At 37.8% G+C, this 23,909-nt stretch overlaps 4 protein-coding genes across 5 annotated transcripts; all 4 read right to left on the minus strand.

The window, feature by feature from the left end:
• Window positions 1-322: 322 nt before the first annotated feature.
• On the minus strand, window positions 323-4,231 carry LOC103854990 (probable carboxylesterase 120). The gene has a single exon (XM_033285955.1). It carries the CDS (start codon window positions 1,527-1,529, stop codon window positions 708-710), a length of 822 nt encoding a protein of 273 aa, XP_033141846.1. The 5' UTR covers window positions 1,530-4,231; the 3' UTR covers window positions 323-707.
• Window positions 4,232-6,527: 2,296 nt separating this feature from the next.
• LOC103854992 (DEAD-box ATP-dependent RNA helicase 7) lies at window positions 6,528-10,728 on the minus strand. The gene is made up of 11 exons (XM_033285954.1): window positions 10,198-10,728; window positions 9,269-9,403; window positions 8,915-9,055; window positions 8,661-8,843; window positions 8,415-8,569; window positions 8,225-8,336; window positions 7,743-7,844; window positions 7,346-7,672; window positions 7,180-7,274; window positions 6,773-7,072; window positions 6,528-6,737 (listed from the first exon to the last, which is right to left on the minus strand). The coding sequence occupies exons 1-11, from the start codon at window positions 10,645-10,647 to the stop codon at window positions 6,734-6,736; spliced, it is 2,004 nt and encodes a 667-aa protein (XP_033141845.1). The 5' UTR covers window positions 10,648-10,728; the 3' UTR covers window positions 6,528-6,733.
• A 707-nt stretch (window positions 10,729-11,435) lies between these two features.
• LOC103854994 (embryo-specific protein ATS3B) lies at window positions 11,436-17,470 on the minus strand. Of its 2 annotated transcripts, none has more exons than XM_009131955.3 (3): window positions 16,718-16,966; window positions 16,528-16,638; window positions 11,436-11,940 (listed from the first exon to the last, which is right to left on the minus strand). In XM_009131955.3, exons 1-3 carry the CDS (start codon window positions 16,841-16,843, stop codon window positions 11,620-11,622), a joined length of 558 nt encoding a protein of 185 aa, XP_009130203.1. In that variant the 5' UTR covers window positions 16,844-16,966; the 3' UTR covers window positions 11,436-11,619. The 2 variants fall into 2 exon arrangements, with proteins under 2 accessions (XP_009130203.1, XP_009130202.2); XM_009131954.3 differs by lacking the exon at window positions 11,436-11,940 and adding an exon at window positions 12,493-16,008 and having other exon boundaries at window positions 16,718-17,470.
• A 249-nt stretch (window positions 17,471-17,719) lies between these two features.
• On the minus strand, window positions 17,720-19,242 carry LOC103854995 (embryo-specific protein ATS3). The gene is made up of 2 exons (XM_009131956.3): window positions 18,843-19,242; window positions 17,720-18,397 (listed from the first exon to the last, which is right to left on the minus strand). Exons 1-2 carry the CDS (start codon window positions 19,068-19,070, stop codon window positions 17,933-17,935), a joined length of 693 nt encoding a protein of 230 aa, XP_009130204.1. The 5' UTR covers window positions 19,071-19,242; the 3' UTR covers window positions 17,720-17,932.
• Window positions 19,243-23,909: the final 4,667 nt, after the last annotated feature.

The following is a 23,909-nucleotide window of genomic DNA, read 5'->3' on the forward strand; positions in this document are numbered from 1 at the left end:
ACCAAACCGATTTCCGCCTTGGCCACCACCGCAGCCAAATCTTCTTTGCACTCGTTCTCGCTTTATGCAAACTCCTTAACAAGTCCTTAAATATAATACATTATGTTTAGTTATATATTTATCATCATATCGTCTGAGGTGATCATTTTATTTTATAATTTTAATCCTTACACAATTAATAAGAGAATACAGTTTGGTTGTAGAAAAAAGGAGAATATAATATATATATTCAAAACCCTTCAGTGAACCTATAACTCATTATACAAGTTAGTGGTCTCTCCAAAGGAGCATCCATTTGCCCTTGTTCGCAAAGTGTGGAACATTGGAGTACTCTCATGTTATTATAAATGATAAGAAACATTACAATTACAAATGAGAATTTTACATTTCTTATGATGATTTAAGTATAACTGCACTACTCTAAACCGTTTTGTGAAATTCATGCTTAACAATACTGTATTTTAATTATGCTGAATAATTTGCTTTCTCTAAAACTTGGATGATTAACTGAGTAAATCCATAAATAAACCACCACTAAACAGGCCTTCCATAACAATGGTGAATAGAATGCCAAGTTCCAGAAGATAAAACAAGAGATGTCTAACAAAAGAGACAGAGAGCCTCTTGGGTCTCCAATATTTTTCTTAATCATAAAATTTTCCACAAACCTATACATAAAGGTAAATCTTTAAATTTAGAAAAAACCTTTACGGTGAGGAAGAGTAAATGATACTTCTGATGCAAGCAAGCGTAGTTTCACCCTGGTTAACGAGCTCAGCACCGTGAACATCGCCGTCGGTAAAATGCTCAGTCACATCCACTCCCTGGTCCTTCATCAACTTCGCCACATCTCTGTGCCTATCTATCAGACGATGTCTTTCTCGTCCAATCACCACCACCTTCCAGTTCCGTCCCAACCGTCCGATTTTCTCCATTTGCTTCGGTCCATCTCCCACCGTCGGATTCGAATACTCGTGATCCCGGTTCGCTCCGACAGGGAGACAAAAGTGCCAGCAGGCGTCGCTGAGTATATGCGGAAAGTTCACATTGGTTTCAGACTCGCAACGCTCTTCGCCGCCGAAGAACGGCTGGTGTAAGATCATACCACGGATACGTAATGGACTTAGATCGGCGAAGACGGCTGGTGCATCCACTCCGTCGTCGTACGCCGCCGGGAGTCTGTTCACGGGAGCTAGCCGGTACGAAGGAGAAGCGAAGACTGCGTTGAGCTCGCGCGCCATAAGGTTGCAGAAGTCGTGGTGGGGATAGAAGTCGACGCTGCCGGTGGCGAATCCTCCGCCGTGGTAATAGACAACGAGAGGGAGTTTTTCAGACGAAACGCCGCCGTTTAGTGCGGCGGTGGGAACGTAGAGACGCATCCATGTTGACTTTGAGCGGTTCACGGTAATGTCTTTGGATACGACGGGGTTTTGCGGGGAAGGTTCAGGTGTGGCTGGGACGTAGGGGAATCTGGTGGGGACGCTGGAGACGTCTGGATTGTTTATGTTGTCTTGAGTTGATTCAGGCATATCTGTTGTCTTTTGGATTATAAAGTCTTCTGTTGTGTATGAAACTGATACTTGAGTCTTGTCCAAATTTATAGTGCTAATAATTGCAATATTACACTAATTATTATATTTTTTTACACCACTAATTATATTATCTTCAAAAGCTAAAATATATCTAGTACAATTTTTTTCTGACAACTATAAGTATATATCTAATACTACTATTTAACTACGAATTACCACCGTGTAGAATTGACATGTTTGCTTGAAAAGCTTGAATAATACACTCTAATATTTGTTTGTTTTTTTCTTCCAACTAAATTTTCATTTATTCAAATCAAGATAACAAAACCATAGAAACAAATTATTACATTAGCTGTTATTAGAATATTTATTTAGCGGGTTGAGAAATTACCTAATTGAATTCATTATTTCTTCGTAGTTACTATTAAAAACTAGATTTGGGTTGAAAAATAAAAGCTCTTTTGAATGCTAAGAGCACCATTAACCCTAAAACCTTCATTTGGAGTTCTTAACTTTTTTTTTTTTAATAACCAATTGCAGGCCACCACGTGTCAGTGGGGCCCGCAAATACCATAAGAACCCACCAAACTTGCCTCTTGCAGAAGAGAAGGAAAAGGTGGTTTTTAATAAAGTTGTGGGACCCACCTCCTAAGAACCCACTTAAGAGGTGGGGTTAATGGTGCTCTTAAGAGGTGGGGTTAATTACAGTCGGTAAAATGTTGTTTTGTCAAATGCAAAATAACATCGGGTCATAGAGTTAAGTTAGCAATGGAATAATTTCTCTGATGTAAATGATATTAACACAATTACTTGATACAATATTGCAATGCAACTCAAGTGCAGAAAGAATAAGACTAACTACAGAAAACAACGACAACGACACTGCTAGGGGAGAAAACTTGGTCCTCTGTGCTCTCTTTTTGTGGACTAAAACAAGAAACCTTTCTTGGTACACAAGTCGTTGTCACGTCTTTTTCATAGGTTGAAAAGGTGCAAACTAATGTGAATGATTTAACACAGTTTACTTGATGAAATATTGTAGTATAACTGAATTGGAGAAATAATGAGACTAATGTGAACGATTTAACACAATTTACTTGATGAAATATTGTAGTGTAACTGAATTGGAGAAAGAATGAGACTAACTACAGAACCAGCGACATGGACATTGCAAGGGGATACTTCTCGACTTCTCGTGCTTTCTCTTTTTGTGCACTAAAACAAGAGACCTTTTTGATCCCAAAAAAAGAACAAGAGACCTTTTATGGGTTCACAAATCGCTGTCACGTCTCTTTCATTGGTTACTTGAAACTAATTTAAAGTTTGGCAATTATAAATCAGGAAAGCATAAATATAATAAAGTGCTAAGGTACTGTAATTAAAGGAAAGCCTTGGATAGAATTTTGATTTAAATTCATGCACACTGATGAATTACCAGCTATATACTAAAATGAACAAAGAAGTTGCAAAAAATACATAAACGTGTCACTTTTGTCTTTCTATGACTAAATTAAACGTGCAAGATAAATTATTTTCACATCCTCCAAATCGCATCAATTTCTCTGATCAATTTACTATTTTACCACAGTTTAAGAAAAAAAAATGGATAGTTTAAGTATTTAATTATAATTTATAGCTTAGAAAAGATAATTCAACTATGAAGAAACTATATATAATGAACTAATAATTTTATAATTGTTATCATTCAAATAACACAAAATTGGTAGACGGACAAATCTTACCTTAAGGTTGTTCATAGAGAAGAATCTCAGGAAGAAAAAAAACACAATAGATTTTGTCATAGTAAGAAACTAGTACAAACTAGCTAGAAAAATCATGTTCTTGTGGTCAGGACAAAGGCTTGAAGAGTTTGAGAACCGCCTCGCTTGCTGTATGTGTGTTGTGTAAACATATCTTTATATATAAAGAAGAGTTTAATCTCTCCTGATGATGCCAGCTAGGATGCCAGCTTGGAAATAGGATCCCTGTAGTGAAGACACATAGGATCCGCACCGTTTCACTAAACTTCGCTGTTGGGCTTCGTTACGCGCTGCGGCCCATCGAGACAGTCTTCTGCGGAAGCCCTATCAACTGCTCCCCTCCGTGTTCTTCGTTCGTCGTCGATCTAGGAAGAGACTGTCGAGATTCTGTAACGGCGATTGTGGTTTAATCGTCAACCACGTGATTGTCACCTATAAAAAGGTATGGCTCCATCCCCTTAGCATCATCCTCACAATTTCTAAATCAATCTACCTCTTAATACGTCATCACTTCTAAAAGCCTTCATTCGTTTAGTTTGTTCTTATCAAGCCAACTGCTCAGTCCCGACTCCTCCCTCCTCAGGTATGAATCCCTCTTAATGTTTCACTCCAAGTCGTTTGATAAATAAGCCTCAATGTAGTTGGCCGGAGATGTTGGAGGAAAAGACGGTTTGAAGAATCTTCACGGTGTGTATGTTTCCGTCGGAGTGGAGAAACACTGGAAGGGACATGAGTCGATTAGCCATGTCTTGATTGCGTCTAACCCATACCGGTACGTTGTAGAACTGGATTTGGAGTCAGTTTCGTTACCTGGAATCCAGTCAGATAATACTGGAGTTAACTGGTTCTCGAAGAGATGCAGAAAGCCTTAAAAAAAAATTGAGTCTGAAATCATGTTGAACCATTGGAGAATCAGAATTATTCTGTTTGTGTTTGTATGTACGTACATCTCATTTCTCTCGCTGTGAATTTTTAATCTTTATCTATCTTAATCTTGCAAGTTGTTACTTTGTGACAGTTGCCTATGTTATTGAGTATATTGCTGTCATCTATTTACAAGATGTGTTCTGAGGAAACCATGCATTTTAAAGTAGTAGACCTCTCAAGAATTAACAGATCTATCATCTGGGATTAGTCCTTATGTATATTAGTCTTATGTATCCATGTTTAGTTCTTATGTATATTAGTCTATAGTGATTCACTTGGTATGTGGTTGAGTCTAAACATGATCATGTTTGATGCAATATGATAATTTACTTGGCACAAGGTTGAACCTAATGTGAATGTGTTTGATTCAGTATGACGAGTGCATCAAGGACTGTGATAAGGCTGTTGAAAAGGATAGAAAGCTTAGGCCTGGAAAGGAACAACTCGAAAAAGTATCCACAGGTAGCCGCCAAGAACGGCTGGTTTTGTTGGCTCTGCTACTGCTCCGCACACCATCTCCTCTGATGCGCATGTGCTCTCCTCAGAGCTGCGACCAAAGCGTTGGCGAGCGAGGGTTGAGTCTGAAACTGACTGTTTGGATTGGTGGGAATCCTGTTGAAGGAAACGTTGAAACAGAGCTCGAGAGCTTGGAAATAGAGAGAAGGGTGTGCTATTTGGCGACCAAAGGAAGTGAGAGGATGAGATTTGAGACATGCCCTTCGAAAAAAATTTGATCTTGTGGAAGTTAAAATCGTCGAAGTGACGTGAAGAGGAGTGACCTGAGAATGGCCTCTCCTTTTTGCTGGTTTGATATTGCTTCTAAACTGAAGCAGCCTTGGTGTTAGCGTCTGGTGCACGGTATAAACCAATGTACGCATCACTTTAACCCGTTAAATCCCTTTCAAGTTTTATCTTTGTACCCACAAACAAAACAAGGTTGAGACGTTGAAGTTTCTTTAAGCTTAAAGGAAGAAATAGTGGTGGAGGAAGCAAACTTAAGTTATGAAGATATGGTTTAGTATGAGGAAAGTATCGAATAGATGAGGGAGGGCAAGTTATGGCTTTATATTGTTTGTTTCATACTTTCGATGTTATTTTTTCTTTAAATTTCTTAGTAATTAAATATCATAAAGAGCTCAGATATTACTGAATACTTTTGTAATACTAAACACTTGGCCAGTCGTTCAAATTGTTTTACTTGGAGGATGCATTAAAGAACTTCACTTGAAGCAGATATTAGTTCTTCTGAATTTCACTTGAAAATTTTATAAGAAAACCAATTACGAGAATACAATAACATTGTTGCCTTTTCACGTTTTATCAACTCAACCATGATTAAAGAAAAACTTAAACTTTTCCTATTCTAATATTTGAGTTTAAGTTAAGAAAAACTAAGATACTGAGAAAAAGAAAAAAAAACAATTTACACACTATCAAAACAAATGAAAAAATAAAATATACAACATTAAACATAAAATGGAAAATAATTTCATGATATAAACAAGAGACTAAATTTATTGTATCTAAATAGATGTATTTAAAAAATTTCATGAAAAAATATCTTCCTAGCTAATCTCGAATGGCACATAGAAACAATTATGAATTCTTTCCCTGATAATCTGAAATTCTGTGTTTAATGTTAAGATCAAGCAAGAAATAGTCTAGAAATCCTTATATTTGTTCATAATAAACAATATAGTTTATTTTATCTGAACCAAGTATCACCTAACAATAAACTTTAAAAATAAAACCGATGAATATCAGGAACATGTCCTAACCCTTGAACACTATGTCCAATCCAATTGGATATCTAATGTTTTGATTGCCAGTTTTTCATCAAATGTGAGATTCTCTTTTTGGAAAATTATTCAAAGGCCTTACAACTGGCGAGAATCTCAAAAAGAATCGTATACATTAGTTGTTAGATACAAATTATTCAACAATGACATAACAATATTGTCGTCGCAAAAAGTCAAAACAAAAATTACTTACAAACAAAAGATACATGAACCATTTTCTTGAGTTTTTTCTTCTTTTTTTGTGTCTTTCATTCACATCTCTTGCAAATATGAACCTAAAATACCAACCACAAAATTATATAAGAAAATAATAATCTAGATCACAAATAAATCATATCCCGCCCGTAGGGCGGGCCGACTCTAGTTGATAATAATGCTTTGCTTGTATACTACTGTTTGGAAAAAACTGTGTGTATGGAAATGAATATATTATTAGTTTGATAAAAAAAAAATCATGCTCATGCTAGTTGTATTGGATAGTAGTTTAATTATAATTATAGAATAGGAAAAATCATTAAACTATGGAAAAATGATGAATTATCAACTTTATCATCGTTATCATTCAAATAGCACAAAATTGATAAGGGGACAACAAAAGAACTTCCCCTTTAAGTTGTTCAAATAATAAAAAGAGAGGAAAAACATAATAAAATAGATTTTGCGATGGAAAGAAAATACGAGTAGTGAAGGAGTTTTGATCATTGGTTTAGAGTTTTCACCATCAGTTGATCAAAAAAAAAAAAAGAGTTTTCACCATCTCTGGCCTCTGCCACCACCACGACCAAATCTTCCACCACCACCTCCTCCACGACCAAACCTACCCCCACCACCACCATATCTTCTCTGCACTGGTTCACGCTCTTGAAGCTTAGGCATCTCTTTAACAACCTCCAAGCTCATACTCCCAGCATTCTTTTGTCCAGCCGCAATAAACTGGTCTACATCTGACTGCACAACATCGAAAACCGCACCTCCGTCTACTGTTAGAGTCATCCCTTCAATCAAATTAACCTTGTCATCCGGTAAAACTCTCCTCAGCACACTAAATGCATTACTGCAAAGAAACCACAAAATCATCTTAGTATTTATTTTCTTTTTAAATATTAAGCAAAAAAAAAAAGACACAAGCAGAGAGAGAGAGAGAGAGAGAGAGAAGCTTACGTTGCCGAGTATATAGGTCTCCCTGCTTCAAGATGTAACGTGACATGGTTCTCCATTGATGTTAGAAGAGACCTTTTCTTAATCTCAGTAAAGCCCTGCAGAATAAATAACTCTTTAATACACTCTCTCCTTTGAGACAATAAAAGTGGTTCAAAAGAAAACTAACCGCGGTTTTGGCAAGAGCTTTAGCAAGGAGTACTTCAGCTGACACACCGGAGCTCTCCAACAGCTCCTTGGCCGCCGCCAGAAACGCAGGAACCACAGTGTCACAGACTTGTGTGATCTTCTCAGCAGCTTCCATACCAATGGCTTTGGCGATATCATTAGGCTGGGGCGCAGACACGTGCTCAAACTTTATCCCAGCTTGTTTCTCAATCCTGGACACGCCAGACTTTCTAGAATCGTATAACATGACCGCGACTCCAGTGTTGCCTGCTCTTCCTGTTCGGCCTGAACGATGGATGTAGTCTTCAACATCACGTGGAGGCTCACACTACAACAGAAACAAAACAGAACGTTACAACAGCAGAGAAGGATTAAACAAGAATGATTTAGACACTAACCTGGATGATTAGCTGCACGTCATTGATATCTAGACCACGAGCAGCAACGTTTGTAGCAACCAATGTCGAGAACTTCCCCTTTCTAAATCCAGCAAGAGTAATCTACAATCACAGGATTCATTATTATTGGGGCCCCATTCCATTTTCAAAATATTTTTTTATTATAAAAAATCACATCTATAAAACTATACAAAACAAAATGAATAACATAATAAATAGACAAAAAAAATTATTTACCTTTAATTCGTATATATATTTTTCAAAATTTTACAACTTTTTGTATATATTAGTATATTATGTTAAAACATAAAACACATATAAAGAGACAAAAAAAATTATTTACATTTAGTTAGTATATATATATATACAAAATTTTATAACTTTTTGTATATATTATAAATTGATATATATTTATATATAAAGTTTTTTTAATATTAAATGTTTAATCCCACGGGGCTCAATAAAAAAGTAGAATAACATACCTCACGTTGTGATTGTTGAATGTCACCATGCAAAGCTCTAGCACCAGGCAACAGACCAGAAAGCTCAGAAGCTTGGTCTTTAGTCTCGGTGAAAATGATGGTACTACCTCCACTGAAGATTAATAATAATTTGTATAAGAAACTTGACAACTTAATTTTAAAATGATTATTAAAGTAGTAGATGGTTTACCTGCTGTATAAGCTGATGATGTCAGGAATCAAGCGAGACATAGCTTGCTTACTGCAGGGAAGAGCAATGTGTCTAACACTGTTACTGGCTTTCATTTTATCATTACCAACAAGATCAATAGTCTTCTTGTCTTGTTTCAAAAACCTAGACGCAATCTGGTAGTAGTAGTAGCAAGAAATATATATATTAACACAAAAAAGCTTTTAACTAATGAAGAAAAAGAAAATATTTGAAAAAGGGACGCACGTTTTGAACCCATGATGGCAAGGTAGCACTGAAGAGAAGCGTCTGAACTTTTTTAGGATCCTCCACCTTCCCTAAGATGAGTTCAACGTCGTCGACGAATCCCATTCTCAGCATTTCATCAGCTTCGTCGAGAACACGGAACTGTAGGTAGGTCAGGTCAAGGTTTTGCCTTTCGATATGATCCTGCAATGGATATATTATTAATACAAAAAAAAAACAGTGATTTGATTTAAGAAAAGAGCAAAGAGACATGCCTTGATACGACCAGGGGTACCAACTACAATGTCAACACCTTTCTTTAGTTTTTGCTGCTGAGGAGGGTAAGGATCACCTCCATAGACACAGCAAGAAGTTAAACCAACGGATCCTCCATACGCATCAAAGTCAGCAAACACCTACAAAAGTAACACCATACTATCAATAAACACACAATGTTCTTAAAATTGGTCGGAAACAATTTTCTTAAAATCCAATTTAGAAGGTAAAAAATCTAATTTTCTTGTTATTTTTATATATATAAAATTTTATAATAAACCCGAAAACTAAAATATTTAATATAAATCCGACTAATTAGCTAGTCTATAGGTATAGAGTCTGAGGATCATTACCTGCTTGGCCAATTCTCTGGTTGGTAAAAGTACCAAAACACTAGGTGGCCTGCCGTATCCATTCTTCCTTTTGTTCTTGGCAGGTCCATTGATCAAGGACTCCAATATAGGTAACACAAAAGCCAATGTTTTACCCTGCACCACACCACACACGATCAACAAAGCCTCAAACTTTGAAAAACTTCACACCAAAACAAACAAAAGATTACACTAATAGTGATTTAAACTATCAAACTTTCATCTCAAAAATAATCACTGATTAACTTAGTCAGTATAAAGTCTCATACTTTGAAGATTTCACAACAAACAAACATAGGATTACAATAACAATGACATTAAAGTATCAAACTTTTATCTCAAAAGTAAAATTACTGATTAACTTAGGGACTCTAAGGCCTCAAACTTTGAAGATTTTACTCCAAACAAGCAAAAGATTTAACTAACAATAATATAAAGTATTTAATTTTCAGCTCGAAAGTAATTAACATAGGCACTCTAAAGCCTCAAACTTTGAAAAACTTCACACCAAACAAACAAAAGATTAATCTCAAAAGCAATCACTGACTAACTAAGGCACTCTAAAGCCTCAAACTTTGAAGATCTCACACCAAACAAACACTAATAATAATATAAAATATCAAACTTTCAGCTCAAAAATAACAACTGCTTAAATTAGACACTCTAAAGCCTCAAACTTTGAAGAACTGACACCAAAACAAACATCAGAGTTTACTAATTAATGATATAAAGTATCAATAAAAGTAACAACTGATTAACTTAGTCCCTCAAAAAGCCTCAAACTTTGAAAACTTCGAACCAAACCAACACTCATAATAATATAAAGTATCAAACTTTCAGCTCATAAGTAATCACTGACTCTAAAGCCTCAAACTTCACTACATTTAACAAAACATTAAACCGATTAATACCTGACCAGTACGAGCCCTTCCGACCAAATCAGCCCCATCAAGAACCATATCAAAAGTGGTCGCCTGAATCGGGAAAAGAGCCTCGATACCCTTCTCCTTCAGCTTCTCCCTCAACGGATCCGAGATTCTAAACTTCGAAACAGCGTTAGGGTTCTCGACGACTTTAACATCTTCCACAACGCTAAGCTTCACCTTCTTGCTGCTCTTCTTCTTCGAGCTCTCCGGCTCCACAAGCTCGGACCCTGAATCACTACTCTCCGCAGCGGCCTTGCGCTTCTTCTTCTTGCTCTTCTTCTTCTCGGAGTCTTCTTCTCCGTCGGAGTCTGAGAGTTTCTTCGGCTTCTTCTCTTTCTTCTTCTTGGAGTCTGGTGTGGTGGCGGCGGCGGTGGTGGTCTCTGAGGATGTGCTCTTCTTCATCTTCTTCTCCTCGGATAAAGCTAGTGAAGGCATGGTGGAATATCTCTCTGTGTGGTTTTGAGAGATAGAGGCGGAGGAAGATGGGAGACAGAGAGAAGAGGGAGACAGTTGCTTGTTATATAGTTTTGGAGTTTTGTTCAAAACCCTAGTATAACTAAAAACTCAAGTGTTGGGTTTGCCTGCCGTTTTTGTACTTCGAAGGGAGAATGCGTGTCGGTTTCAGTTATTTGTCATTTTTTGTTGAGTTTAAAATGGGAATTTTCCTTATTTGTTTCAACAGAATGGTAAATCAATAAAAAAAAAATTACATGACAAAAGAGTGTTTGTGTTTCGGTAAAACTAATGAAATCAAAAGCTTAGAAATGTGTTTACTCTATTTCTGATGTGTTTAAAATACTCAATTTTGAGATTATAATATTTAAAACAAAAGCTTAAAAGATAAAACAATCAAAAGCTTAGAATTTTTAAATTGAAGGGAAAATATGTGGTTATGTGTTTACTCTATTTTGATGTGTTTAAAAACTCTATTTTGAGATTATAATGTTCAAAAAAGAACTTAAAAGATAAAACAATCAAAAGCTTAGAATTTTTAAACTGAGAGAAAAATATGTGTTTACTCTATTTTGATGTGTTTAAAACTCTGTTTTGAGATTATAATGTTTAAAACAAAAGATTAAAAGATTAAAACATGCATCTCATAATAAGAGAACTGGTCTAGTTATATGTTTTTACATTATTATTTTTAAATCTTGGAATATATTTTCAGGTTTTAATTTAGTTTTGTGGGACACAACAAGATCTCCACCTGATTTGAAACCAAATCTCAAAAACAAAATCAACATAGTAAATGAATACATTATGTTTATAAATCTACACACTTTGTAAATTAGCAGGTAGTAACTTCATCATAGATTACACAGATAATAGGGACATCTCTAGAACCCCAACAGTTTTTACACATTTATTCAGTATTAAGTCCTAATATGTTCACACAAACCATCCATTTTACAAAAGCAATGTTGAACCGGCGACAACAAACCCAAGAAGGACAAGACCAATGGATAGGACACTAGAATCGGATGCGCTGTTGCAGTAATTGAAACCGTACCATATACTCTCGGGGACTAGAGTGTTATAAGGGAAGGTGACGGCTTTGGAGCCATGGGCGTTTATTTTAACACTCTCGGGGATCCAACCATCGGGACCAGACCTGTAGAGATAGACGTAGCAGATCTGGTAAGTGCATGGTCCGTTTATCTCGAACGTGTCGGATGAACATTGCTCGAAAGTCTTTGTGGATGGATCGTCAAGCCTTGGTGCGTATATCTGTTTCAAGAAACCAAAGCTGTGAGTTCCATAGAATGAAATGGACATTTGTTTACAGTCTACTACAGATACCAAACTACACACAGTCTGATTAGAAATCAAGCCGTATACAAAAGTGGGTCAGAATCAAACCGAAGGAAGACAGAAAAGGCCACAAGGATCACAGAGAGACCAATCAAACAAACGACACGTTTCATCACCTACACCGATTTAAAGTCCAAATCTTTCGGTTTCTACGCAAGCTCAAACACAGGAGGCGAAGCAGTAAGAACATCAAGAACCTAAGTAAACCGTAAATCCAAAAAAGAACCATGTCAAAATCAGGGATTGTATTCAACCAAAACCAATCCATTGAGAGACTTACATCTATATGCCAAAGATGTGTTCTTTTTTGCATCACAAACTCAAAATGTTTAAAGAACAGAACTTTAGACACCAAAGCTAAACCGTAGATACTGAGACCAATGTAATTGACAGACTCCTTCAATACCAGTGAAATTTTTTTATGCGTATTCAATTAGCTAAGTAGCATCAACAAGAACTGACTTGGCCATGTGATAGAGTTTAGATATCTCTAACTCTCAGACTCTTCTTATTGATCACTCCAACACCAAGTACAAGCTAGAACAGAGATTACAAGATGATAAACGAACAGCTTTGAGCTTGACTCCGGCTAGGCTCTCATGGCGAGCTTCACCTTCGTCACCGATCTCATGGCGATCGGGTCAAGATGACTCATGGCGTCAATCTACAGCAACATCAAAGCATAAAGAACGAATGAAGAAGGAGAACTCTATTTATATCTCAGTCTCTATCGTGAGTCTTCTTCTAACGGCAAACCTGCCAAACCATCCAGAGAGTTTGCTCTATTCCTTTCCCACGTCAGCATCTGATATTAGATGTCTATCAATACTCCCCTCAACCAAAACAAGCTTGCCCTCAAGCTTGTATGAAAAGAAACCACCATCTTATGCATTCATAAACTGACGTGCAGCTCCATTGAGAAAGTCTATATGCCTTTAACGTTCCCGCTTCAATCTCTATACATTTTTTTTTTTTTTTTTTTTTTGCCACTCTTATACGCCAACCATCTCAGAAGGACAAGTGGAATCATCCTTACTTCTCCAGCGATGCCAAACAAAGCAAGAACACCTCCACAGACTAAGCAAAACATGTAATGGCAGAGCTTGCGTGTGCTTTATTCTAGCTTTATATTTGAACATCCATGTCTTGGGACACTTCTTCCACGTATGCCTTTGTTGTACGAGAACTTGTTGTAACTGACTCTTGATGTATATCCACCACTTGCATCTTTTATCATTCAGTAGATGCTTCACAACTTGTAACAGATAATGTGTAATTCGTACTTCTTTTTCCCACAGTTGGCTAACGCACCAAATCACCTCAACCTCTATCAGCCCACACACTCTTATTCTCGTATATACTCCATCCCTCAAAGACAAGCTTGCCCACAAGCTTGGACTGATTAACATGATAGAAAAACTTTCATGAGAAGACCCCATTTGACCAAACTGAAGCAGATTTAAACCTCCATTTATGCTTCACTTGAAACTTGCCATCCTTTAAAGCAAACTGTTTCAGTTCCTTGACCGGTTGAATCAATCTCATTTTACATATCACTCGTGATGTATGTGTGTGTCTCAGTCTGCTCCTATACACTGCATTGTCCCCTTCCTGCAAATTCTTATTGTTGAATGCCACGACAAGCAAATAAAGACAACAGTTCCATTTGACATTCCGTATAGCTGCCTCATTAATCAACGTCCTCCAAATCCCAAACCAGACACCTGCAACCTTCATCCATCTCGTATTCATAGTCTCTTCCCCCATAATATCTACTCTGCTCATGAGCTTAAACTTCTTTTCTGTGAATTTGAAACGCTGTCCTGGAACTCTCTGCGAGAACTTCCTTTTTTTTAACTTGAATTTCCAAGTTTTGCGGCACTTCTGTTGGTTTCCACGACCTTGCCTTGATACATCAGTCCACTGCTGATTCATCTGCAGCATTGCTTCAGTCTGAGCAATATAATACGCATCATAGGCATGCTCTACTGCAGGCTTCAAAAACTCTGACCAACAGTGAGGCCTTTCTGCAGTTGCTTTAAACTTCATAGACAAAACAGGGTCAAGGAAGCAGCTTGGATGCCTCAAAGAAGACTCCTGCACCCCAGATTTTTCCTCGAGTTCTTCCATAGATGATGAATTCGACACCTGCAATTCATTCTCCACAGACAAATCATTCAGCACCAAATTATCAGCAGAGTCTTGCAACTCAATCTCGTGGTCAATCTCTCCAAATGAATCTTTCTTGAGTAAAATTTCTGGAGAAGACCTACTCCAGCCGAGACAGTCATCCAATCTCACTGTAACTTCTACCACAGGTGGTAACACTATCTCCTTATTTGGTTCTTCCGCTTGAACAGTCTCAGAACTTGATTCTTGAACAGCAATAGGAAATGAATCTTGCTTCAGCATCAATTCTGGTGACGAGCAACTATTAACAAGACGACCACTAGGATTCACAGACAATCCATCCACCGATGATAAAGTCATCTGCTGCACCATATCTGTCTGAGTCTGAGACATCTCTACAATTTTGTCAACTATTTTCTCCTCAGTTGCTTCTGTACCTGATGGATTTGGCTTCTGCGGTTCGTACTGTGTAAAAGAATCACTCAACGCCACAAGGTCAGTAGATCCTACTTCACTTCCAAAATCTGCTATGTGATCAAATACAGAAAGTGAACCCTTCTTAATCACAATTTCTGTATTTTCTGTCACAATTTTATCCTCAGAATCTTCCATAAGTAATGAGTTTGTCTCCTGCTCTACTTCCATCTCATCAACAGAATTCTCGTTTGAGCCTGCATCCTCTCCCAAATTCACTTCTACTGCAGAACCACTCATATCCAGAGAATTGACGTTATGATGTATTGTAAGCTTCATTTTCGCATCATCTTGGATCGTTTCAGACTTTCTCCATGGTTTCTTCTTCCGATCATAATCATCCATCCAACGCTTCATTTTCTGCTCAGATTCTATTTGCAACCTAACTTTATCAGGATCATCTTTCTCCCCAAACACCAACAACAAAGCGTATTTCATCTCATGCCAGCTCTTAAAAGGAGATATCCTCTCTAACCTTTTAACATACTCTTTGGCTGTACCATCCATGAATAGCTTAGCCCAAGATAACTTGTCAAGCTCTAAATTTTTAAAGAGAGAGAATCCAAACTCCATATATGCTATCCATGGCCGCAAATCACCTGAAACGCCACTGAAAACCGTAACTTTCTCAGAACTCATCGTCACGCTCCGATTTCACAGTTGCGTCTGATCGATCGGAGTACACCGTCGCAATCACACGATCCGAGCTCACCGTCACCTCGCAGCAATCGAACGGCTCACCAACACACCAATTGCTTGTAAAATCACGAATCAACTCTCGTCACCAACAAAATTGTATTATTGATCGAGGACGAACTCTCCGATCAAATTGCTTCACCGCTCCGTCAACTCTGTCGCACCACTTAGTTTGATCCGATCACTTCGTCTTCGCCGCTCCTTCACACAATCGCAGCACCGCGTTGAATCCGAACCAGTATCACCGCACCAATGATAGAGTATTGATATCTCTAACTCCTCAATCAAACCAGAATGCAAGATAGAACAATGAATACAAGATAGCTTTGCAGATTCCGATCACAATCACCTTCTCATGGCGAAGATGATTGATCACGACGATCTCATGGCGACCGTGCCGAGACTCATAGCGTCTACAACATCAATATACAAAGCATAAAGAACGAATGAAGAGGGAGAACTCTATTTATATCTCAGTCTCTATCGTGAGTCTTCTTCTAACGGCAAACCTGCCAAACCATCCAGAGAGTTTGCTCTATTCCTTTCCCACGTCAGCATCTGATATTAGATGTCTATCACCATGCTACAACACTACTAGTTTCATCTATACCAGAGATGTGTCCTTTTCATCTCAAAAGAACCAAACCTTTAAACACCAAAGCTACACCGTTGATACCGTGAACACTGAAAACACCAAAGATGTGTTCTTTTCACCTCAAACTCAAATGTTTAAAGAAGTAAATTTTAAACACCAAAGCTAAACCGTAGGTACTGAGAACACTGTAACTAACAGACTCCTTTAATACCAGTGACAATGTTATGCGTACTCAATATCTAACTAGCATCAACAAAGCTTTCATAACAATCTCAAACTCAAATGTTAAAAGAACATAACTTTACACATTAAAGCTAAAACATAGATAATGAGAACAACGTTAACTGATAAACTCCTACCATACCAGTGACAATGTTATGCCAATTCAATTAGCTAACTAGCAGTTTAGCACAAAGAACTGACTTGGCCATGCTACAAACACACAACAATCTATGAACATCCACTGTAAGCTCAATCTAAAAGAATCAGATGCAATCTTCTTCAAGCAACATTCAAAGTGGGAACCCTAAACCCTAATTGATTAAACCAAGTCTTTACCCTAATTCACAAAATCAAAATCAAAATCTAATTGAGGCGGGAAACCAAACCTGGTTACCGTATGCATCGCCGAAAGCCACGCTGATTTGGTCGCGCGTGTACCTCGACGACGAACAGCTCGTCGAGATGATCACTGTGTACGAGCAACTACTCCTCAGTTTCTGCAATCCACACAAAAGAAAACCATAAGATTCTCGGTAAAATCGCACACGAGAAAGAGAGAGAGGAGAGAGAGAGGACCTGGATGAGGCTGACGTTAAAGGACTCGGCGGCGTGAGGCTGCAAGGCTTTAGATTCGGAAACGGAGAAGATGATTGAGAAGACGAAGAAGAAGCAGTAGAGAACGAAGAGACGTGTTGACGCCATTTTCTTTAGCTTCTTCTCGAAATCGCTTGCAGAGAGAGAGAGAGAGAGAGAGAGACGAAAGTAAGGGAAAGTGAAACAGTAATCGGAGAAAACCGGATTAAACCGGGTGAAATTCAATTTCGGTTTGAATTTTTCCGCTCCAACGCGAGTATAAGAACCGGGTTTGATTGGTAGCGTTCCGTGGCTCATATTATCACGAGCCACGTCTCATGTTATGATGTGATATTTTATTTATTTATTTATTATCACGGCTCATATGGTAGATGAAAAAATTCTGATAAAATAATTATTTATTTCTTGTAAGAAAATGATTGGATATTTTAAGATAAATATCTATATGTATTTATGTCTCTGGCAGTGCTTCTCTAGAAGATCACGCACACGCATCTACTATACATGTGACGTGTGGGTCTTATGAATTGATTGTGATGTCTATGTTTTGATTTGAAACAAAGAAAAAAAAGGTATGATGAATGTGTTTCGCTGTTTTGTGGGTTGGTTTAAATCGTTAAACCGACAATTATTGGCTAAGCACTAGTTTAAAACGTTAAACCGACAATTATTTAACTGGATTTGGTTTAAGAGAGACTTCATTTAACTGGATGTGTCATTTTCTTTTCTTATGTTCTTCTATGTTATGTTCTTGAGCTTGCGAGTCTTCAGTTCAATCGTCTTTTTTATTGTAAATCTTCAGTTTAAGCTTCGGATTGATGCAAACCTTGCAACAACACTCTTACATTTGGTGCAACACTGTAACCATTTTAGATTCTTAATCAAGCTTAACTTATACATATCAAAACAAAAGTTAATAAACTACGTACCACTTTCGTGTCATTGTTAGATAGTTGTTTACATGTTTTATTGTGATATATCATGTTATGTATTTGCATAGTATTCAACAAGAAAGGTATTATGAATCACATGCAAAACACTAGTGCATGTTTCATTTATATCGATTACTACTACTTCAGAACTCAATACATTATATAGCTAATCAAGGTCTCCAGAATTTCCAACTACTACAAACAAAAAAAACAAAGTCATTACTCCATACTTTATTAGTCACTAAAGCAACTCTTAACTAGAAACTCAAACCACCACAGCCGCTAAAGTAATCAGAATCGCTGCAGACGCAACAACCAAACTCTCACCACCTCCAAGTCCAGAGGCAGCAGATGGGGGTGCATGCGGTGGCGGTGGCGGTGGTGGGATAGAGGGCTTGGGGGGAGGAAAATGAGGTGGATGTGGCGGTGGGACGGTGGGTGAAAACGGAGGAAATCCCGGTGAAGGTGGTGGCAAACCAGTTTTGTTGCAATAGTTTTGGCCGTACCAAGTGTTATCAGGGACGTTTTTGTTGAAATCGAATTTCACAGACTTGGAACCTTCCTCGTAGATCTCGACTGTCTCGGGGATCCAACCGTCTAGACCGGAACGATAGATGTAGAGAGAGCAGATGGTGTCGAGACACTGACCTTTGACTTGGAATGTGTCTGATGAACATTTCTCGAAACCCCCTCCACCAGTTAACGGTTCATCTAGTCTCGGTGCGACCACCTTATATGTAAAAAAACGTCGATATTTATATGTAAAAGTGCACACATGTAGTAGCCATATAGCTCGAACGTACAAGTGTTTAGTTCTTTTTAAATGTACGTAAAAACGTAAACTAGTATAGCGTATATAGACTATATCATCGCATTAGAAATTCTGTTTTAATCAAATATACCTAGAATTTTTAATTTTCAAAAGAAAAGAAGCTATATACTATGGGTTTAGAACATATTTGATTTCATATTTGTTGTATCTACACAATGAAATCAAACTAGTATTATTAAATTTTCTCATTTCTGTTCGAATGGATTAAAAAAAATTACATGCATCCATGGCATCAGACAAATGGAATATATCAAGTTTTTGAATTTGATACAAACACACAACAAGATTAGAGCCCACACAACACAAAAGAAATGTAAAATAAGCTGAGTGTTATAATCAAAACCTTGTTGCCGTCAGCGTCACCCAAAGCGAACGTGATCTGATCCCTTGACAAATCAGGGGAGAAACAACTCGTGGTGACAATCACAGTGTAAGGGCAGCTTTCTTCTTCATCAGGAACAACAGAAGAGATTAATAATGGCTGATCAGAGATGGAGAGAATGGGACTAGTGAAGGAGAGCACAAGAAGAAGGAGGATGGATGAGAGAGAGAAGAGCTCCATGGTCTTCATCAGAGAGATGTGTTAGAAGAGGGCTTGAGAAGTTGTGTTATATAAAAGAGACTGGTGTAACCTTCTTGAGTACACTTGGCACACAATACAACCACACTAACAAACAAGCCTGGAGCAAAAAAAAGAACGATTTCCTCAGAAAGTGGTAGTTGTGTTGGTGGACTTGTTCAGCATCACGAATAGTTCAAGTGTATAAATATCTTGAGAATATAACAGAATTCTGATATATCTTTTAAATAAATTTAATACATATTGTTACGAATAAAAACAAGATATTATTCATTTTTAAATTTCAAAATATAATAAATTATATATAAGGGGGAGGGGGTTTATAATATAACTAAATATATTTTTTTGAAATAACTAAATATTTTCTATTACACCAACTCTCCATTAATTATTTGTTAAGGTCATGTTCTTTGAGTGAGCTTCTCTCCCGTTCATTTTAGCCATTTTTTCGTTACATATATACATTGTTCACCTACTATTTTAGAATGATCCATAAATCAATATTATTTTTCTTGTTCTATACTTTTAGTATCTCTCCACATAAAAGGCAAGTGAAACTGATTGTTATAGTGTCGTCTCAACATTGGCAAAAAATAAGTTACAAAAAAAAAAAAAACATTGGCAAAAAACTATAGCAAAAACGAACAATAATCAAAGTGTCACGAGTCTTACGCTATCACCAAACCTAACCCCAAAATCAGATTCTACTTCTACCTACCTCCTCAGTTTCTATCATAGTACAATCTTATTAAATTAATCTCACTACGTGCCAAAATGTGAGCCTCTTGGTCCATTTTCATTTCCCACCTTCCTAATTAGTTACATATTTATTATTTACATGTATGTTCAAAAATATATACAAACTATCAACATCTAACATTTAAATAAATAGTTTTAAACTCATACTCATTTCCTCCAAAAGAAAATATATTAATGGGAACTCCATACATATAACAACTTTCTTGACTACTCCATGAAATATGTAATAACAAAATTTAACTAACCAACTTATTAATCTCTCAATAAAAATCTTAAATTTACAGTGTAATCATAACTTTACTAGAGCTAAAACATCCAAAAAACCCTTATTAATAAATAAGGAAATAATAATTTATCGAATAATCTTCCTCCTCATCTCCATTGTACCAATTCTCTTGCTCCTTGAATCTCTTAAAAACTCCCTCTATAGCCACATCAAATGCATCTTTGAAAGTCTCTAATACATTCTGAGACTTCACCTATACCCAAATTGGGTATCAACTCTATCACTTAGTGATAGAGTTCTATACTTGATGCTAATTGCTTCCCTGAGTTCTTCTTTGCTTGATCTCTGTCAAGAAAATGAATTTTAGAGCTGTGTAGTATGTGTACCTTTTCATAAGTCTTTAGAATAAATCTGCATTATCACCTTTGAGTCTAGCGGGCAAATATTAGATTCATACACTAGGCAATTTATTTTTCTGCTGTGGTTTCCTTGGACTATCCTATCTTTTGAGCCTTTGAGGAATCAACGGGTTTTAGCCTGTAGAGAATGTGCGTGAGAAGTAAAGACACTCAAGGATCTAAACTAGACTGTAAAAGAAAAGTAGATTCATGGAGTAGTTAACGTTCTGGAGTTAGTAGGTAGCATCATTAACTTGCTTGGCATCAATCTTAGCCTGCCATGTGAGACATATGAATATAGTGGCAAAGTGAACTTTTGAAAGATGGGTTTATAAGTTGGATTTGAGACTTACGTTTGAGAGCGTTCCTTTGCTCGCACTGATGTTCTTAAACGAAAAACCTAATGCAGTAAACTCTGTTTTAACTCATGTGGGATGATAAAAAATTTGGACTTGTAGTTATCGGGAGATTAGTTATACCTGAAGATCTTGAGACCGTGGAGTATTACTTTTAGACAAAGGCGTTGAAGAAGGTTCAAGATTCTGCAAAGGAATCTAATACAATAGTCTAGTCTTCTAACGAGAGCTTCTGAGAATGTTGTCAACATCATGACAAGTGTTTTGCTTTCCTTACTAACATGTTTATTGTTATCCTGGAACCCTCCACAGAAAAAGGCACTTGAGGATAACAATAAACATGTTTGTAAGGAAGCCAAAACACTTGTCGTGATGTTGACTAGTACCTGTGTCTTTCAGACCTTTCTGAAGTTCTAATATTCGGTTCCTTTGGGATAGTGAGTTTAGATCTTCTGCTGGAGTTAACTTGATCAGCCACCTAGATTCAATAACAAACTCATTGAACCTATCAACGTAAAGGTTTATAGTATTAACAAATTCTAAATCTCCAATATGTAACACACACCTTAGCTTCTAGTTTTTGCTTTTTGGTGTCTTGGTTTTGCAACTTAGAGACTAAGACCGGAGATAAGTTATCACCAAACTTTGCTAATGACCTCAAAAGAGAAGAAAAGCAAACAGTTTCATCATTGGTGTATTGTAAGAAGTTGAACAAAGTAAATGTCTAATGGTTTGTTTTGTCTTGCAAGCAGAGAAGCCGTAGGTCTTGTTAATTAAAGCTGACTTACTTCTTGATTTGGAGACATCTTTAACCGTTTGGTTAGAATATATTATATATGAACCCTACACAAACAATCGAAATCAGGTCTTAGAAATGAACTGATGCAGAAAAACCAAAGGATTCAATTCAATCATTACCATTGTATTTATCTTCATTCGATACACTTACTCCACACTATACTGTTGAATTTTGAATATATAAATGTATAACGCTCCGACTGCCCATGGTTAATGGGCCACCCACACTCACTCTCTCGGTCTGTGGGCTCCATCCCGTTCCAACGGTCGGTCCGTTAATTTTTCCAAGGTCCAAAATTTTTGTTTACTAACCCTGCAATCACCACCTAATCTTTTCGGATTTTGTCTCACTCACACGGTATCGCGAATCACTTTTCGATAGGTCACTCTTCCTTCTGCTCCAACCCAAACACTAATAGTTTTTAAATTTTTTTTTATTTTCTGAGTTTTTCTCTTTTTATAATTTTTTTTTTTTGAACACCAAATATTATAAATTTTCCAACCGACTAGTTGGGGAAAGCAGAGCGTAGTACAGACTTGGCCAAAGAATCAGCCATACAGTTCAGAGAACGAGAAATGAAGCTAAAAGAAATACAAGAGAAACGTAAAGATAGGTTCTCGATGTCCCGGAAGATTCCGTAGAGCTCAACCGAGTGGCACGTCGAGGAGATGGCAGCAATGAGCGCCTGGCAATCTGATTTAATGCAGATTTTGGATATTCCAGCTTCAGAAGCATGGACGAGAGCGGACCGGATAGCAAGGGCTTCCGCCATCATGGCCGATGTGATGAACTCGAAGACGCATGACCCCTTTAGTAGTACATTACCTTCCAAACTCATGATGTACCAGCCGCAGCCAGCTCTATTCGTCGAAGTCCAAGCAGCATCAGTGAAACAGGAGAGCTCGGTGAGGGGTCGATGCACTTGACGATTCTGAAGGTTGCGAGGCACTGGGGGCGATAACAGGGAATCCTGAGCATTGTTCCATTCCTTGGCTGTACTAATAGCCTTGGAGAAGATGTCCTTAGGTTCGAAAACTCTGTTTTCAAAGATACGTTTGTTTCTTGCTGTCCAAATTACCCAGCAAACCCAAGGGAAGATGGTTTCCTTGACTCCTAGCGGGGGCAGATTGATGAGGGTTGATGTTGCTAGGAATGCTGACGCAAAGGAAGACATAGATGTTGGATCAAAGTCCTGTTTCCATATGTTCTGAGCCCAAACCTGTCTTGAGAAGCTACAATGAAGGAAGAGATGCTCGGCTGTTTCTAATTCTCCACAGTGTCGGCAGGTGATGTGATTGAGTAATCCCCTCTTAGCTAGGTTTTCTCCTAAAGGGAGAGCTCCATGTGTAATCTTCCATAAGAAGAGTTGTAGTTTAGGGGAAACTTTGGCAGTCCAGATTGCCTTGCATAAGGTCTGTTCCACCACTCTCTGGGCCTCTGTTGTCTCTCTGATCTCATCATTGCCCTGGGATGCAGCAACATAGTACCCTGATTTCACAGAGTAGCTCCCTGATTTTGTTGCGAGCCATGCAAAGGAGTCTGGTGCTCCTGTAATGCTAGGACGGAGCTGTAGGATTTGAGGGAGTAGCGCTGGGAGTGAGCTCATGATTCTCGGGATATTCCAGTTCCCGCTTCCTCTACAAATCAGGTCAGATACAACCAGGTCTTGGTCGCTTTCGGTCACAGGTCCCATAGGTATACTCGGTTGTTCCGTACTCAACCAAGGGTCTTTCCATACCCTGGTGTCATCACCGTTGCCAATAACCTTTCCCAGCTTGATGATCAACAGGTCCCTACCCGCGAGAATGCCCCTCCACCCATGTGACATTGTCTTTGTCTCTTGAACATGAAGAAACTGAGCAGAGCCACAATATTTTCCTTTCAATACCCGAGCCAGTAGGAAATCAGGCTTAGTGACGATCCGCCACGCCTGTTTCGCAAGAAGAGCTGTGTTGAAGGCTTGAATGTCGCGAATGCCTAGACCTCCCATCGATTTTGGCTTGGTGAGTTTGCTCCAGGCTACCATACACATCTTTTTCTTCTCCGGGGAAGAATCCCACCAGAATCTGGTTAAAGCTGATTGAATGCGGATGCAGAGGCTAATAGGGAGAAGAAAACAGGTCATCGCGTGTGAGGGAATCGCTGAAAGAACAGACTTCAGCATGACGAGTTTCTCCTTTTATAATTAAAATAACATTTCTCTTATTGGCTTAACATCTTTTCTGAGATTCTAGAACCTGATTGCTAATATATTAATTGATGAACATATAAAGTATTTGTTTAATTTGGATC

The sequence above is a fragment of the Brassica rapa genome, chromosome A02, assembly GCF_000309985.2.
Source record: "Brassica rapa cultivar Chiifu-401-42 chromosome A02, CAAS_Brap_v3.01, whole genome shotgun sequence".
NCBI classification, from domain to species: Eukaryota; Viridiplantae; Streptophyta; class Magnoliopsida; order Brassicales; family Brassicaceae; genus Brassica; species Brassica rapa.

What these genes read in the sequence shown, in the direction of transcription:
- LOC103854990 (XM_033285955.1), bottom strand. Translation starts at nt 1,529, where the DNA reads ATGCCTGAATCAACTCAAGACAACATAAACAATCCAGACGTCTCCAGC.
- LOC103854995 (XM_009131956.3), bottom strand. Translation starts at nt 19,070, where the DNA reads ATGAAGACCATGGAGCTCTTCTCTCTCTCATCCATCCTCCTTCTTCTT. An exon ending in GTGACGCTGACGGCAACAAG is followed by an intron (nt 18,398 to 18,842) that starts GTTTTGATTATA and finishes TTTACATATAAG; the next exon opens with GTGGTCGCACCGAGACTAGA.
- LOC103854992 (XM_033285954.1), bottom strand. Translation starts at nt 10,647, where the DNA reads ATGCCTTCACTAGCTTTATCCGAGGAGAAGAAGATGAAGAAGAGCACA. An exon ending in CCAGAGAATTGGCCAAGCAG is followed by an intron (nt 9,056 to 9,268) that starts GTAATGATCCTC and finishes TTACTTTTGTAG; the next exon opens with GTGTTTGCTGACTTTGATGC. An exon ending in GTACCCCTGGTCGTATCAAG is followed by an intron (nt 8,844 to 8,914) that starts GCATGTCTCTTT and finishes TATCCATTGCAG; the next exon opens with GATCATATCGAAAGGCAAAA.
- LOC103854994 (XM_009131954.3), bottom strand. Translation starts at nt 15,267, where the DNA reads ATGAGTTCTGAGAAAGTTACGGTTTTCAGTGGCGTTTCAGGTGATTTG.